The 16,124-nt window shown below is 48.4% G+C and overlaps 1 protein-coding gene across 7 annotated transcripts in view; it reads left to right on the top strand.

Annotated features, from left to right (window-relative positions):
- Positions 1–16,124, top strand: part of AGAP1 (ArfGAP with GTPase domain, ankyrin repeat and PH domain 1) — a 661,010-nt gene that overhangs the window by 301,440 nt on the left and 343,446 nt on the right. For all 7 annotated transcript variants that reach the window (XM_049888501.1, XM_049888502.1, XM_049888504.1 and 4 more), the window contains one exon: positions 7,831–7,923. In XM_049888501.1, coding sequence (XP_049744458.1) covers positions 7,831–7,923 — 93 coding nt within the window. The remainder of the gene's footprint in view (positions 1–7,830; positions 7,924–16,124) is intronic.

Here is a 16,124-nt window from a genome sequence, read left to right on the forward strand (position 1 = left end):
GAGGAAGCAACAGTGCTGCTACCCCACCCCTTCCCTTAAACACAGCAGACATCACCAGTCAATCATGGAGCTCTGCAGAGGAGGCAACAGTGCTGCTACCTTGACCTGTGGCTTACACACATCAGACATCACCAATCAATCGTGGAGCTCTGCAGAGGAGGCAACAGTGCTGCTACCCCACCCCTTCCCTTACACATAGCAGACATCACCAATCAATCATGGAGCTCTTTGCAGTTGAGCCCAGAGCTCTGAGCACAGAACTCCAGGCAGCCACTGCCATGTGACTAGAGCCATTTGACTTGAAGAATTCACTTTGTTCATGGGGCTTCCTGGTTCTCAGCTCTCAGAATCTTCTAAATGACATCAACCTGTGCCATTACAAGAATATGCCTTTAAGCCTTAGCAGTTCTCAGTTGGGGAAGTAGTGGGTGTTACTGGCCAGGGGCACTGTTAAATATCCTACAGTGAATAGGACAGTCCCCACAACAAAAAATTACCTGGCTGAAAATGTCAGTGGTGGCCTGTTTTACTCCATTTGATTCTTATTATGGTTCCTACTAAGATACAAAGCGTTTTTAATGTTTTCTGTGTTGAGCTAAAGGAAGACTGGAGGGGGTGGCTGGGGATCAGTTATCTGACCAGCTGCCCTTAGCTGGAGGTGTGACATTCTTGATGTTGTGTGCAGCTGCCACGTCCAGTAGGTCCCCATCTCTCTTCTTCCATGTTTGTGGCAATTTTCCACTGGACAATCATTCCTGCTAAGACCTGTTGCTGACAGTACACGCCCCCTCCTCCAGGCCCTCTCCTTTCTGTTGGAGATTGCCGGGTGCCACATTAGTTCTGGAAGATGCAGCTGCTCTGACCTAGGGGCAGAGTGACGTGGGGGAGAGTATGGGCCATCAGGCAGAAGAAGGCGTAGACCCCAGCCCGAGACCTCAGCCCTCCACTGCTTGCTGGGTGGGCCAGTTAGGTAACCTCTTTGAGCTGGAGGTAGTCGTAGTTCTGTGGTGGGGTTGTTGTGAAGATGGCAGGTGGTCGAAGAGTCTTTGTGGTATCTCTTTAATTTTTTCTTACTACCATTGATAACCAAAAAAAAGAACAAAAACAAACCCTTTGCCGTTGAGTCGATTCTGACTTGTAGTGACCTCATAGGACATAGAAGAACTGCCCGTAGGGTTTCATGACCTACCATTGTTAGGTTATGGAAATGACTTCTAATAGTGTTAAGCCGCAGCAGTTGTAGGACCGTTGGATAGGTTGAGAGGTAGGCATTTAGGTTTCTGCAAAATACGGGTGATCACCTGGTATGCTTAATTGGTGCATGAATAAAACGGGATTTTTGCATGTGAAATGTCTTCAGACATACAGAAGGTAACAGCAGTCACCTAAAAGGCCACTTCCTGGCTCTGTCAAATACCCAGCAGTCTTTGAGAGGCCTCGTTTGGGGGTCTTCTGGTTGAGAAACTCCTCGCCTCCCAGAGCAGGCTGTGCACTAACGTGACTGAGTGAACTTGCGAGACCAATGGCCAAAGATGCAGCCAGGCTCAGAGCAGGTGGACAGCAAGGAGGATGCCAGCCCAGCAGGTAGAGGAGGGTTTATTCATTTCATATATGTGGACAAGATCTTTGCGTATCTTAGTTTCAGCCAAGGAGCACCAGGGAAAACTCTGGTCTCACGGCACCATCCAAGGGCCATCTTACTGGTCGTTGACTCTGGTTCCTGTCCTAGGGAAAAAAATGAAAAGCCAGTTCCAGGGAAGGGAGGGGTGGGGAGGGAAAAACACTAAATAGACAATAGGTAAGTGGTAACTTTGGTGAAGGTAAGACAGTACACAATACTGGGGAAGCCAACACAATTTGACCAAGGCAATGTCGTGGAAGCTCCATAGACACATCCAAACTCCCTGAGGGACCAAATTCCTGGGCCGAGGGCTGGGGGCCATGGTCTCTGGGGACATCTGGCTAAACTGGCATTACATAGTTTGTAAAGAAAATGTTTTACATCCTGCTTCGGTGAGTAGTGTCTGGGATCTTAAAAGCTTGTGAGTGGCCACCTAAGATACTTCACTGGTCCCACCCTGTCTGGAGCAAGGGAGAATGAAGCAAGCCAAAGACACAAGAGAAAGATGAGTTCAAAGGACTAATGGAACACAACTACCACAGCCTTCACCAGACTGAGTCCAGCACAACTGGATGGTGCCTGGCTACCACCACCAACTGCTCTGACAGGGATCACAATAGAGGGTTCTGGACAGAGCTGGAGAAAAGTGTAGAATAAAATTCAAACTCACAGAAAAAGACCAGACTGGAGAAACCCCGAGAGTATGGCCCCCAGACACTGTTTTATTTTAGTACCGAAGTCATCCTGAGGTTCACCCTTTGGCCAAAGGTTGGACAGGCCATGACAAACAAACAATTATACATGTAGCTCAACCAGGTGTATGAGACTAAATGGGCACACCAGAGCCTGGAGACAAGGATGAGAAGGCAGGAGGGAACAGGAAAGCTGGGCAAATGGAAATGGGGAACCCAAGGTCAAGAAGGGGAGAGAGTTGAAATGACATGTAGTTGGCAGCCAGTGTCACAAAGTAATATGTATATTAATTATTTAATGAGAAGCTAATTTGCTTTATAAATCTTGATCTAAAGCACAATAATCGACTCGATGGCACTGGGTAAAAAAAAAAAAAAAAATTATTCTAGAAAAGCTAGGAGGTATCCTTAGAACATTGTGCTCTTGCTCACCCCCATCCCTGCCATTTGTAAGGGCAGCGCAGGAGCTGGGATTTGCCAGAAAATAGTGTCCTGAGCCCCGTCCACTAAGTAACTATGACAACCCAGGTGGCTTTCAGTGGAGAACACTTTAAGCCAGAAGAACCAAAATGCTAATAATTGAAGTAATCTTTATTTGCAAAGCTCTGGATTTTCTCTATGTCTGTCAAGACTACTGGTTGCCAAAGTGGACCCATACCCAAGAGAAAGGAGACAGGAGAAAGGATCCATACACGAAGACAAGAGAAGAGAACAGTTGGATGAGGGTCCCTTCCCTCTCCCTCACGTCCCCACTCCCTTTCCACACATATGCATGCACAGACATGTTTACAGATATGTACATCCATTCACGTGTGTATACACATGTATACATACTCATGTACACACACACAGGTACACATATAGGCATCTGTGAAGAGCCCAGAAAGAGAGCTGTCTGGGGCAAGCAGGGGCATGTATCAGGCGTCCATAAAATCTCATCATTATGGTGACTGAATTATATTACATCATAACTCACGTATCTAATAATACATTGTACTGCCTATGAATCTATGTATTATCTGTGTTTATTCTTTAGATACTGGAAAACAGTTTGGAGGGCAAACCATTTTAGAAATTTAATCCTTTAAGAATTACTGTTGCACAACCCAGTTATTAGTTGGAACAGAAATTTGGGGTGACAAAAGAAGCCAGCTTATGATGAGTTTGCATCATCGTGGTTGGTGCTCAAGGAACAGAGGGCTGAAATCGCAGGCAGGGCCGGACTGACAGCCCTTACTGGGCTCCATGTTGACGCAGTGATGAAGATGAGGAGGAGGTCTGGTATTCTGCAGTTGAAGATCCTGGAAATAGTAACTCCACTAGATGTCAGTGTCAGCCAAGGAACGGAAAGAAGGCAAATTCCTTTGGAAATAGCAGCAGTTAGAAGCCAGATTCTTCTTACTGCTACCAGTTTGTTCTTAGTCTTGAATAGTGTAAAATTTCATGGACACTGGTGATTGTCAGTGATTATTGACTTAAATTGGCAGAAAGAAAAGTGTGTTTATTTAGAAGCTTCTCACAGGAGTATAGATGCAGCATTTGGCTGCGATCTTAGCTGACGGGGGTTTGGATACCAAGTGTAAGTGGCACTGTCCACCATCTGTATTAAAAAAAACCCATTGCTGTTGAGTCGATTCTGACTCACAGCTGCCCTATAGGACAGAGCAGAACTGCCCCATAGGGTTTCCAGGGAGCTCCTGGTAGATTTGAACTGCCGACTTTTTGGTTAGCAGCTGTAGCTCTTAACCACTGTGCCGCCAGGGTTTCCACCTTCTGTAGAGACAGTCAGGAAGAGGCCGTAGTTAATTAAGTAGCACACACATTGTATTTTAAATACCATGCTTAGAAATGGTATAACGTGGACCCATAATACCCAACCTGGGGTAAGCATCGTGGACCCCGGGATATGGTTCCATCTATGTGCATTTTTAAATAAAAGTCACATACACTTTTTTCAAAGAAGTCCAAACTTAAAATCTTGCTAATACAAGCAAATCACCTGTTACCATTTGCAGTGGGAATTATACTTGACTTTTTAGTCTAGTTTTATTTTAGTCTAGTCACAAGCTAAATTATATCTTATTTCATTTATTTATTTGAAAAGTCATCATTTTGAGAAATGATAAAAACAAATACCAAAATGCTACGTCCATGTCATCCGAGTTTGGAAATACGGATTCTTAGAACAGCTAATTTAGTTTAGTAGCCTAGTTTACATGTGCATAAAATGTTTTATGAGAAAATGTTTTCAAACCTAGAGAACTGTCAAAAACAAGCATACTCACCGTCAGGCTCGGGCCTTTTGTCGTTTCTCCTGCTGTTACTTCCTCCTCCTCTTGTTCGTCTTCGGAAATAAACAAATCGCAGGGCAAAGTTGAATCCCTGCGTGTATGCCTCTGAAACCAGTCCCCTGACTCCCTGACCAGGGACCATTATTACCTTGATTTTGGTGTTTATTTTCTCCATCCACATTTTAAAACTCTTAACATGGCCATTTATGTCTGTAGATAGTGCATTGCCTTGCCTGTTTCCAAACTTGATAGGAGTGGTGTCATTTATATAATATTCTTAAAAGCTTACCATCTAGTGCTGATACCACCAAACAGCCAGGCATACACAGTAACCAAAGATTGTGGGAAAACTGTCGGCCAACTCATAGAAACTCATGCTAAAAATAAGGCTGCAGAACACACGTGAAATAGAATTGTTGGAAAAGTATGTGGCTTTCTGTTGAGAGGGAGGGCCTAGGTCCCCGCTACATTGTGCTCCAGCAGCCTTGGGCTTCGGCAGTGGAGAGACAGCAGAGAAGCAGGCCTCTGTTGGGTGGAACGGGCCCTTGGCAGCGATGCTCACCTGTAAACAGGTGGTTGATGGTGGTGTCCGTTCATGAATTCCTTAATCACTTGGGGGAAAGTTCAATGATTTTGCAAAGAAGGAGGTGATCGTTAGATGTCTTTCCTCTCTGTTCAGTGTTTGTGGTGGCTCAGCAGTCCCTATTCTGGCTTGCTGTGCGATTGATGAGTTAAATCCACCAACCTTCGGGGCTGGATGTGATAAACTCTTGTTCCATTTGTAGCAGTGCCTGTCACGCAGGCAGCAGGACACAGCCACTGTTGACACGTGTCGTGGGTGCTGATAGCCGCTCTCTACCTAACGATCTAACGGAGCGGGCTCAGCGAGAACGTACGGATGGCACCTGTGATACGCCCTCCAGAGTCAACAGAAAAATACGGAGACCTGCCTGGGGGTTTAGATGTGTGGCCGCATTTTACGTTCAGTGAATTTGTTCTAGTGTCGTTGCTGGATTTCAATTCTGTTGATGTATAACACAGCCCATTGTAGAGAAAGTCATTGCGAGTCTGAGGCATAGTGGAGTAACCCGTCTCCTTGGCCGTCCCCCTATCAGCTGCTACTGTGCTGTCCTTGAAATTTGTCCTTGAAATTGCGGCTTTATGACTGTCCCCCCAGAATGCTGTCGCTGTCAGGACGTCTCTTTTATTTTTGCAGTGAGGTCTTAGCTAGGTTTCAGCCTCATGCATAGCAGACTGTCTCATTCCCATATTGAGTTGAGTTCTTTGTAGTTCGTTCCCCAAGGTGTTTGTGGGAATACAGTTGCCTGTTCCGTCCTGCTGGCCCTGGTATCTGGGAATCCCACTCTGAGAACAGAGGCCGGGGGCACAGATGTGCTGCCTCGAGGAAGATGTTAGTTTTTGTGGGTGCTTTTTTTTTCTTCCTAATGTTTTGTTAATTATACTGGTTAGTAGAAAATAATGAAGATGGATTTCCAAGTTGAGGCATTTGGAACTCATAAAATTCTGAAGGTACTTTTAAGGTTTCTTATTGGTTTAAAATTAAAAAAAAAAAAAAAAACTATCACTGTGAACTTTGAATTTTATTTCACAATTGGAAACCTCAAATGTCAGGTTTCCCATGCAGTGAGATGTGAGACACAGAACTTAAGGCAATTATGGCACTCTTAACTACTCTTATTAATTAAACGGAAGGTGAGCCCCCAACCCTAGCTAAAATGCGTGGCAAGGAATTGGTGAACATCTCACTTTCCCTCCTTAGCCCAAAGGGAAAACCTTGTGTTTTATGTTCTTCTGGACCTTATATATTTTGCTTGTTTCACTTCCTGTCTCCTTGCTCCAGTCTTTAGCAGCCCAAAGAAACCAGTGCACGATGGCTGGCACCCAGTAGGTGCTCACCAAATGCCAGCTCTTCTAATCAGGCAAGAAGCATGTTTTCTAATGAGCACATTTGCCCAGGAGAGAGTCGCCTTCTGAAGACTGGAGCTGAGTTTCCGTCAAGGGAACCTCTCTCCCTTTCCCCCACCCTCGTTGCAGCAGTGACCTGTCTTGGCAGTCTAAAGCTGCCCCACCAGCCCTTGTTTTAATTATGCCCTCTGACGCTGCCCCCTTAAAAAAAAGAGAAATCAGCTGCTCCGTTTCACGTCGTTTTGAAAGTGGATTTCGTTAGCTTTTCACTGCGGCACCGGACACCACCAAGTATATTCATTTCATATATCATCTCAGATTTGAAAAGCACATGGAAATGTTTCTCCATTTTCAATATTGCGTGAGTAATGTTCCCATTGAAAAGTAATGGAGTGAAGTTGTCACCTGTCAGGCAGTTATTAAGGAGGACGAGTCTCCGATCTTTCTCTCATAATAAAATAAATCTGTCAGGAAATCATTGCTCTCACACTGGCTCCTGCCGTCCCAGACGGAGGCTTAGGCTCAGAACCCCTTCAGTGGCCCCCCGATAGAACCACACTGTCAACAGTGGCATCCTCTGATTACAAACCGCCGCCCTTCCCGGCCGGGCGCCAGCCACTGGGTCTTTCACCGGAGGCCACAGCACCTCCAGTAAACCCGCTTCTGGAACTCGGCAAACAGCTGCTTGCTCCTTTTTCCCGAGGACTGACATTTTGGCCACAGGATCTTTTCAACTTTTTTCCCCTTTATTAATTTCTTTTCACAGTATTGTCCACTAGTTTGCCTTAGAATTTGCTATTTCCTAACCGCTCAAACGCAATAAGCAAGAAGCATTAAATGTACTTGCTACTAATCAGAGGTGTGCCGTTAAATAGCACAGCTGAGTGGCTAATGGGATTTTTTAATTCATTCTGACGTTAACGAAATACATACTTTTTTGTAGACTGTTCTCCAAATAGGTGGCGAGAAGCCCTTTTTCTCCTTGGCTGTGTTAACTGCAGCTTTCCAATGTGTTTTCCTGTTGGGCGTTACTTCTCTATATGGTCCATTGGTTTCTAGTAATTGAATTTTGAACTCTTTAAAAAAGAATTAAAAGATAGCTCTGCAATGGGAAAGTAGGAGGAAAAGTTGGAGCGTTCTCTCCAGAATGATGCGTCGCTGAACTACTTAGGGGTCTACTTCTGGGATGGGGATAGGCCTCTGTGCACGCACATATTCTAAATACGGATTTGCAGAAAGTCTGCAAATAAGGCTGAGCCCATCCGTGAGCCACACGCTAACTTTCCTTTTCGCTCTGCAGTCTCGGAAGGGGAGCGACCCAGACAAAGAGAAGAAAGGCCTGGAGAGTCGCGCAGACAGCATTGGGAGCGGCAGAGCGATCCCAATTAAACAGGTATGCGGCTCCCTCCCCTTTTTCCCCTTTCCTATAGTTGGAAACACACCTCGGGTCGTCCAAGCCAGGATGCTGGCTCCTGCCCAGGCTGCGTTTGATGTGCTCTGTTGATGAATGTGGAAGTTGTTCACTTGACATCAATTAGGAGAGGTTCCTGTGTGTATTAAAATAGGATCATTAGAATAAGAAGAGGGGGACTGTGACAACAGGCCTAATGAAGTGCAGTGTGCCGCCCGCATATGGAGTGCGTCCCGGGCTGAGCTGGCTTCAAAGGCTGCCTTTGTAGCGCGCCTTTGATTGGGCCGCCGGCCGCCAGGCGACGGGGTAAACCAGCGCGCGGCACAAGAGCCCCTTGTGATGGCAGACGCAGCCCGCCGTGGCCCTAATTTGCTCTCGCAGACGGACATCTGAACGCCGTTGCAGGCTGGCCTGTAACAACGAGGCAATTAGTTGTGATAATCATAGCCCGTGTGTCAGCTGTGCAGCCTTGTTTGTAATTTGCTAATGAAGGAATTGTAACTTTGATTAGGTTCAGTTTCATTTAGACCTTATTATATAAAGGAACATTTACAGCTGTAGTGTGGGGCCTTTAATTAAACTTCCTCATTACACAACAGGACTTGAATTCAAGCATTTGTTTTGGCCTCTGCCGCTCACCTCCGATAGGTTTCCATTAGCCCAGAAACCCGATACCAAATGACTTCAGGTCTCCACTACAATTGTAATTCATATTTGCAGGGGAAATAAAGAGTCCAACCCTGCACAGCGGCTTCTGGGAGTGCCATCCCTGAGTTTGCTAAAGATGGCCAATGGATGTGTGAGGGTACTGGGCTTGCAGGGGGGCAAATCCGCAGGCAGAATAATAGCTCTGCCTCCTGGCCTGGACTCTGACTGATATGTTCCCCTTGACGCCCTCATTTCTGCGCTCCTGTCCTGCGGGTGCCTGGATGGCTCTACAAATTTAGGAATTGATGTTGGCACCGGCTGCCCTTAGAAAGAAGGAAGTCTTTATGCGAAGATAGCAGGCTTTACCCATTTGAAACAAATAGGGATGCAGCTAACGCAAGGAGGCTGTGACTGTAGCTTGGAGAGATGGAGAAGACTGGGCTAGAGAGGGACCCCCCATCCTGGGGGAACGGGTGCAAACTAGCTTGTCCCCAGGTCTCCTGCAAGCCAAGAAACTATTGCAAAAGTCAAACCTCCACCGCAGGCGTGCCTGAGACTACCCAGGAGCTTTCTAGTTCCGTTCCCAGGCTGAGAAGAGAAGCCTGATGGGTGTGACTGAGGCCAGCACGCCTTGGTACAAGAGGCGGGTTCATATGCTGGGTAACCAGCGTGTGCATCAGGACTGGTAGCTTTGGAGAAGAAACGCGTTTCTCCCATGTGTTGGGTGGGCCACGCCTTCCCTCTGAACCAGTTTCCTTACCTTGGAGGTGCATAGGTACAGCTGCTTGTTCTTTCTCTGTGTGTTTATTCATAACCCAACTCTATGTGTTTATGCTATAGAGATGCAGCTTCAACTATAAAACAAATCACTGAACTTGTTTCCTTGTTTAGCAACGGGTAGTGGGAAATGTATTTCCTCGATCACTAAAAGCTGTAGTAGGATGTTGCTTCCTGTTGCCCACCAGCTCTGCACCCCAACTCCGTCTGTAGCTGTTACGGAGGGCGTGTACTCACAGGCTAGGTTCCAGTCTGACCATCAGGCATAAAATCTGGGTGATTTCTCCTTGGGAGTCTTGATTGTGAATGTTCAAATTACCTCTGTTGAAATCTAAATCTCCACCTGATTTCCTTGAGAAAGGTGGGCATGGAGAGCACAGCGACTGCCCTCCATGACCAGTCGCACCCCACTCTGAGTCATGCCCCCGTGCCCAAGTTGTGTACCCCCAGAGTCACGACCCCCCTCCTTAGCCATGCCCTGTAATGCTCCGGACACTCAGGAGTCATGCCCCCCGTGGCCGGGTCACTACCCCCCTCCCTAGCCATGCCCCTCACCCCTTAATCATGCCCACTGTGCCTGAGTCATCCCTCCCAGTCGGGCTCTGGCACCAGAGTTGCACAGCCCCAGACAAGCCCCTCACCCCTGAATCACGCCCCCCACCCGAGTCACGCCTCTCACCCGAGTTGAACCCCTCACCACTCGTGTCGTGCCCCTCACCACCCGAGTCACGCCCCTCACCACCACTGAGTCACGCCCCTCGCCCTTGAGTCACACCCTCACTCCTGAGTCACGCCCCTCACTCCTGGTGTCATGCCCCTCACCCCAAGTCATGCGCCTCACTCCTGGGTCACGCCCCTCACTCCTGAGTCACACCCCTCACTCCTGAGTCACGCCCCTCACTCCTGGGTCACACACCTCACTCCTGAGTCATGCCCCTCACTCCTGAGTCACGCCCCTCCTGGTGTCATGCCCCTCACCCCTGAGTCACTCCCCTCGCCCTTGAGTCATGCCCCTCATCCTTGGGTCACGCCCTCACTACTGAGTCACGCCCCTCACTCCTGGTGTCACGCCCCTCACCCCTGATGTCATGCCCTTCACCCCTGAGTCACGCCGCTCACCTGAGTCATGCCCCTCGCCCTTGAGTCACACCCCTCACCCTTGAGTCACGCCCTCACTACTGAGTCACGCCCCTCACTCCTGGGTCACGCCCCTCACCCCTGGGTCACACCCCTCACTCCTGGGTCATGCCCCTCACTCCTGGGTCACGCCCACTGTGCACATGCCATGCCCCATGGCCGAAACATGACCCCACCCCTAAGGTGTGCTCCCAAGCCATGTCTCCACACCTGAGTCATGCCCCTCATGTCTGAGTCATGCCCCCTGCAGCCGACTACACCCCCTAAGCCTTCTGAGTCACGGCCCAAGTTGTAGTGGCGCCTGTCAAACCCCCACTTCCATTCAGGGTTGGAGTCAGGCATTCCCACCTACCGCGCCTTCCCCCTCACCGTCACGCCTGAGTCATTCCCCCACTGAGTCAGGCCCCACTCCTAGTCCCGCCCCACCATGCCCATCTCCCCACCCCCAGCTGCACCCCCTTTTCGATTCACTTCCCCTCCCAGCCATGTCCCGTTCCTACCCGACCCCCATCCCCTCTGCTGCTTTGGACACACTGGCTCCTGAAATTGGCGCCTCTCCTCAGTCCTGCTTGGAACCATGTCTCAGACCTCAGGTTCCTCATCTGTAAAATGGGAGCTGGACAAGATGCTGCCTTAGTTTCTTGAAGCACTAAGATGCGGAGGTTTTGCAAAACTGAAGTTCTAAATTAGGAACACCCAGGGCCCCTCTGTCAGAGGCTCTCTGTGGGTCCTGGGGACTGGTGTGGATTTACAGGTGATGGTGGGGGTTTACCTCACCTGCCTGTGTTTGTAAGAGAACATGGATCATTAGAGAGCATATGAATCACTAGTGCTCCCAATGTGATGGGTTCAGCATGGAAATGTGAGGACTGGAGGGGAAGAGACTGCCCGGTACATTCTAGACACTCAGCAGATTTACTTGTTGAATAAATGAACAATTAAACGAGTGCTTGTTGTTTACTAAGTGCTTGTCTTAGAGCATAAATCTTTGCAGTGGTGCGAATGGTTAAGTGCTTGACTACTAACGGAGAGACTATGGTTCAAGTCTACCCTGGTGTGCCTCGGAAGGAAGGCCTGGCAATCTGCTTCCCAAAAATCAGCCATTGAAAACATCATAGAGCGCGGTGCTACTTTGACCCATGGGGTGTTGCCTGAGTCTGAGTCAGTTCTGCGGCAAGTAGTCTGCTTTTTTGTTTTCATTACAGCATCCCGTTAGATCCTCGGAATTGCCATTGTTGGTAGTTGTGTGTGTCGTCCTTATTTTAAACTAAACCCAGAGAAAGTGGGCGCAGCTAGGAAGTGGAGGGCCTGGGGTTCAGACCTGGGTCTCTCTGGCTCAGAGCCCCTATCTTTCCTTATTCTTGCTGTTGAAAAGCTCTCAGAAAGCTTAGGAAGCAAAGTCATGCATGTTAAGTTAAATATTTGAACCCAGACCTCAGACAAAGTGATTTCCTACCTGTGTAGAAGAAACTTCCTATGCCATACCTGCTGCAATGTGTTTCTCCAGTGAGAAGGCGTCAGTTCTCGCCAGGGGAAGGGGGGAGCACAAACGGTTTGCACTCGGCTACTAACTGAAAGGTTGGTGGTTCAAACTCACTTTGTGGTGCTGCGGAAGAAAGGCCTGGCAGTCTACTTCCATAACATTGCAGCCATGAAAAACATCATGGAGCAGTTCTACTCTGACACAGACGAGGTTGCCATGAGTTGGAGTTGACGCGACAGCTGTGGGTTTTCGTTTTTTTCTTGGGGTGAGGGGGTTTCGTTTCCGTTGGGATTGTGTTTCCCACGCATTTCCTGCCCTCTCATCAGCAGTACTTTGTCTTAATGCCCAACCCTGTGATCAAGACGATCTGACACGATTGGAGCCTAGTGGCTAATGCCACCCTGTGCCTTGTGGCTGAGGAAGCGTTTGAGAACCTCGATGGAGAGGTGATGGCCATGGTTTGGGGACCAGCCAGTCTTCCAATCATTGCAGAGCCTTTTTTTTCGCCCACGTGAATCTTGTCGTGGATGAAGTAGTACGTAGGTGCAGCTGCCTTCAACACTTTCTGCCTCCCGACTGGTGTTTTTACGGGTTATATGCGTGCAGGGGAATTATTTTAACTGTGTTTCCCTGGCATCCTACCACTCGCTCCTTGTGAAGACCAGGCCCCCCCACCGCCGCCCCCATAGGAGCCAGCCGAATCATTACGTCAGCACTATTAGCTTGTTTTGTTTTCCTCCACCAACGAAAAAGATGTCCCGTCAAGAATATGGCTTTTCTAGAATAGGTCTTCATTTGTTACGAACGTGGACCCCCCTCGCCTTTTTTTGTGTTTTGGGCGGGTTTGGAGGACACTGGTTCAGAGAGTTCAGTACTTTCTTACCGACAAGATAAGGTCTGTCCGAATAAACATGGAAAACGCAAAGCAAGAAAAATAAAATCCAGAGGCCCGGCTGCGCGGCAAGTGGGCTTGTCACGTATTAATTTTTCATTGCAGTGGAGACCTGTACATACATAATCACTTGATTGCGGTGGGAGTTGGGGAGCGCCCATGGAGTCATTTGCATAAATCTTGTTAAGTCAATGGCAGTTAATGAACTACAAATGAGCCTGAAGAAGGTGACATGGAAATCCTGGGTGGCAGATGGGAGGTCTGTTTGGGGACAGCAGCTGTGTGCTCTCCTTCCTTTCTTCCTCTTGCAGTTTTAATCTCTATATTTGAGCACAGGCACACAGCCCAGTGTGCTGGCCCCGTCCCTGCGCCCCGCAGATACTTGACCTGCGTCTGGCCCTCTTGGCCTGCCCCCGGCGCTTACGTTGCAAATGTGGAGCCCACCCGGCCTCTCCTGAGCACCCACCCTGTAAACTTGGAGCGTATTTGGATTTTTAAAAATCTCTGTCTGTTCATTTTATTGTGCTTACAACCTTGAGGAGCCCTGGCGGCACAGTGGTTCGAGCTCTCAGCTGCTCAGCGAAAGGTCAGTGGTTCAAACCCACTGTCTGCTCCTCCGGAGAAAGATGTGGCCGTCTGCTTCTCTAAAGAGTACAGCCTTGGAAGCTCTATGGGGCGGTTCCACTCTGTCACATGGCCTTGCCATGAGTCAGAATCAACTCGATGGCAGTGGATTTATAACACTGAAACATGTATACAGTTTTTATTTTGGGGGAAAAGCAAGCATAAAGAAAACTACTCACTAAATCTTTCGAGGCAGTACGTTGTCCCACGTGAGGTTGTGAAGAGTGAAAATTTCTCTGTGTTATTCTTCTTCTGTGCTAGAGTCTTGTCTTCCTTCTTCAGCCGGGCTGAAGGTCTTTACCTCGCTATTACTCCCCGTCCTGGGCTTACAGTTGGGAGAAGAGGGGGCTGGCGTTCTCAGGGTTAGCAGGCCGGAGACCTGCGGAAGCAGGAGGACTCCAGGGATGAGCCGTCTCCCTCCTAAAGGGCCCCTCACCTGCACACATACCTGTCCCAGCTTGGCAAGTATCCCTTGGGCTGGTGGCTTTGGTTTTGAAGAATTTAAATGCCAACATTAAGCTCTTAGAGGTTTACAGGCAAATCGCTGCATCTGCCGACCTTTTGGAGTTTTTCTTTATTTGTTCAATTTGATCAGTTGGTTGATATTTTAGAGAAACCAGTCTCTCTTGGGATAAAAGAAATAATAGGCAAAGGGATGGACGTGGGCAGCCAGGACCCCTGATGGTGGCTGTGGTGGTGACGAGCTGAGGGTCTTCTTTACTCTCCTGGCTCACCCATTCCGCTTGGTCCCTATTCCACGGAGTCCCATGAGGAGTGTTTCTTTGTAGTTTGCAAGGTCCTGCTAGAGGCCTTTGGACCAGCCTGGAGATTTTTGTGAAGGTTAGTGGATACACTCAATGGACAAAGCATCTTCCTAAAACTTTTATAAGCATTTCATTTTGACCTTGACCCCAGAGGTCTCTTGAGCAGAGTCACCCAGTGAGAGCGGTGATTTGCAGCAGCCATCTGAAGCCTGAGCAAAACCCTCGCCAAGCTGTCAGCAGAAGCACAGGCCCATCAGAGCTCTCCCTGCTCTCCGCCATTGGGCTTGTGAACTGTTCTGAAGCCGGGCGTGTTTTTGATTCTCAGTTGAGTAGAAAGAGACGATTGTCAATTAGCTGAAAGGAGCCACTGGAGGTAATCCCCTCACCCAGCCTGCCGCAGGCTGCTGACCTGTGTCGCCTGGTACCTGGGATCAACACGAGGGGGTGTATTGTGTGGCGTTGAGAGGATAAAAGCCGTCTAATAGTGCTTACTCCAGCAGCTCCTGAAAGTTCCACTCAGCTCACAGCCAGTTGGTCCTCTGCTCAGTCATCAGGTGCCGCTTTCATGGAGAAAACAAAACTCAAGACCAAACTGAAACTTGACAGATGGAGAGAAAGAAAGGTGTGACTTCGCGCCACCTCTCAGAAACGTGGAAAGGGTTAGTCCTGCTGGTCCATGAAGACCTCGGTGCTCTGCCTGGGGAGTGTGAGGATGATGGTGGTGGTATGTGCCATTGTATCAGTTCTGACTCACAGGGACCCCCTGTGACAGAGTAGAACTGCCCTGTAGGGTTTCCTAGGCTGTCATCTCTCAGGGAGCAGATCGCCAGCTCCTTTCTCCCCAGGTGTGGCTGGGTGCATTCCAACTGCCGACCTTCTGGTTAGCCGAGCACTCAACCGTTGCACCACCAGGGCTCCTTATTAGAATGATTGCGCCTGTTTACAAGCCTGACCACAGGGGAACCAAGGTGAGCAAAAGGCTTCACGCAAATACAATGTGCACCCGTGTGGCAAATCGACTCTGCCTGGCACCAAGGGTCCGTTTAGCTCCCCAGAGCAGATAATTTACTGACATGGACCCCGGTGCCCTAAAAGCTAATTTACCTCACTTGGGTGAACAGCTCCCAGAGAGTATTGTGTTCTGCCTGGTTCACACACAGACTCCTCAGACCAATTACGACTATTAATTTAACGGACTAGGTGGGCATGGCACAGGCTCCATACTGATTCCTCGGATATCATCCTGTGCTTGGCGAAATGATTCCAAACATCATCATGTCTGCCCCCGAGCTCATAGTAACATGACTTTGAATACATAGGGCACCCCTCTCCCCCACCGCCTCCACTCCTACCTCTTTTGGCCACTGAGGTAGATGGCAATAGGACCTGTACAAAATGTTCAACGTGCTTAATGGAATAACTTGAACCAAAATGTGAAGTCTATCATTTAAATATAAACCCTTGGAGCAATTAAAACAATACTTTCCACGGCCATGAGGGTTGGCGAGGGTGATAATGAGGTGTGATGTACGCTGAAGTGCTTTATACACTGTGAAGGGCCAAGGAAGCATTGTGTTATTTCCAAGAATAGAAGTTAATTTTAAGACTCATTGTGTCCTCTTGTGTGTCCCTGTTCTGAGAGCTGGTAGAATACCCAGCTAAATGGTTGGTTTTAGCGAGATGTACTTTTCTTTCAAAGTTCAACAGTAATGGTGAGATCTGATTCCCTGTGAGCTCCAGATTCTAAAATCATATACAAAAGAGGAAAGGCTCTCAAAATTAACGTTCACGTGGGTTGTCAGAATTCACTTTTATCTTGATGGATCAGTGAAGTGCTTACTTTTTGGCTTTGTTTTAT

This window comes from Elephas maximus, chromosome 6, assembly GCF_024166365.1.
Source record: "Elephas maximus indicus isolate mEleMax1 chromosome 6, mEleMax1 primary haplotype, whole genome shotgun sequence".
Classification (NCBI taxonomy): domain Eukaryota; kingdom Metazoa; phylum Chordata; class Mammalia; order Proboscidea; family Elephantidae; genus Elephas; species Elephas maximus.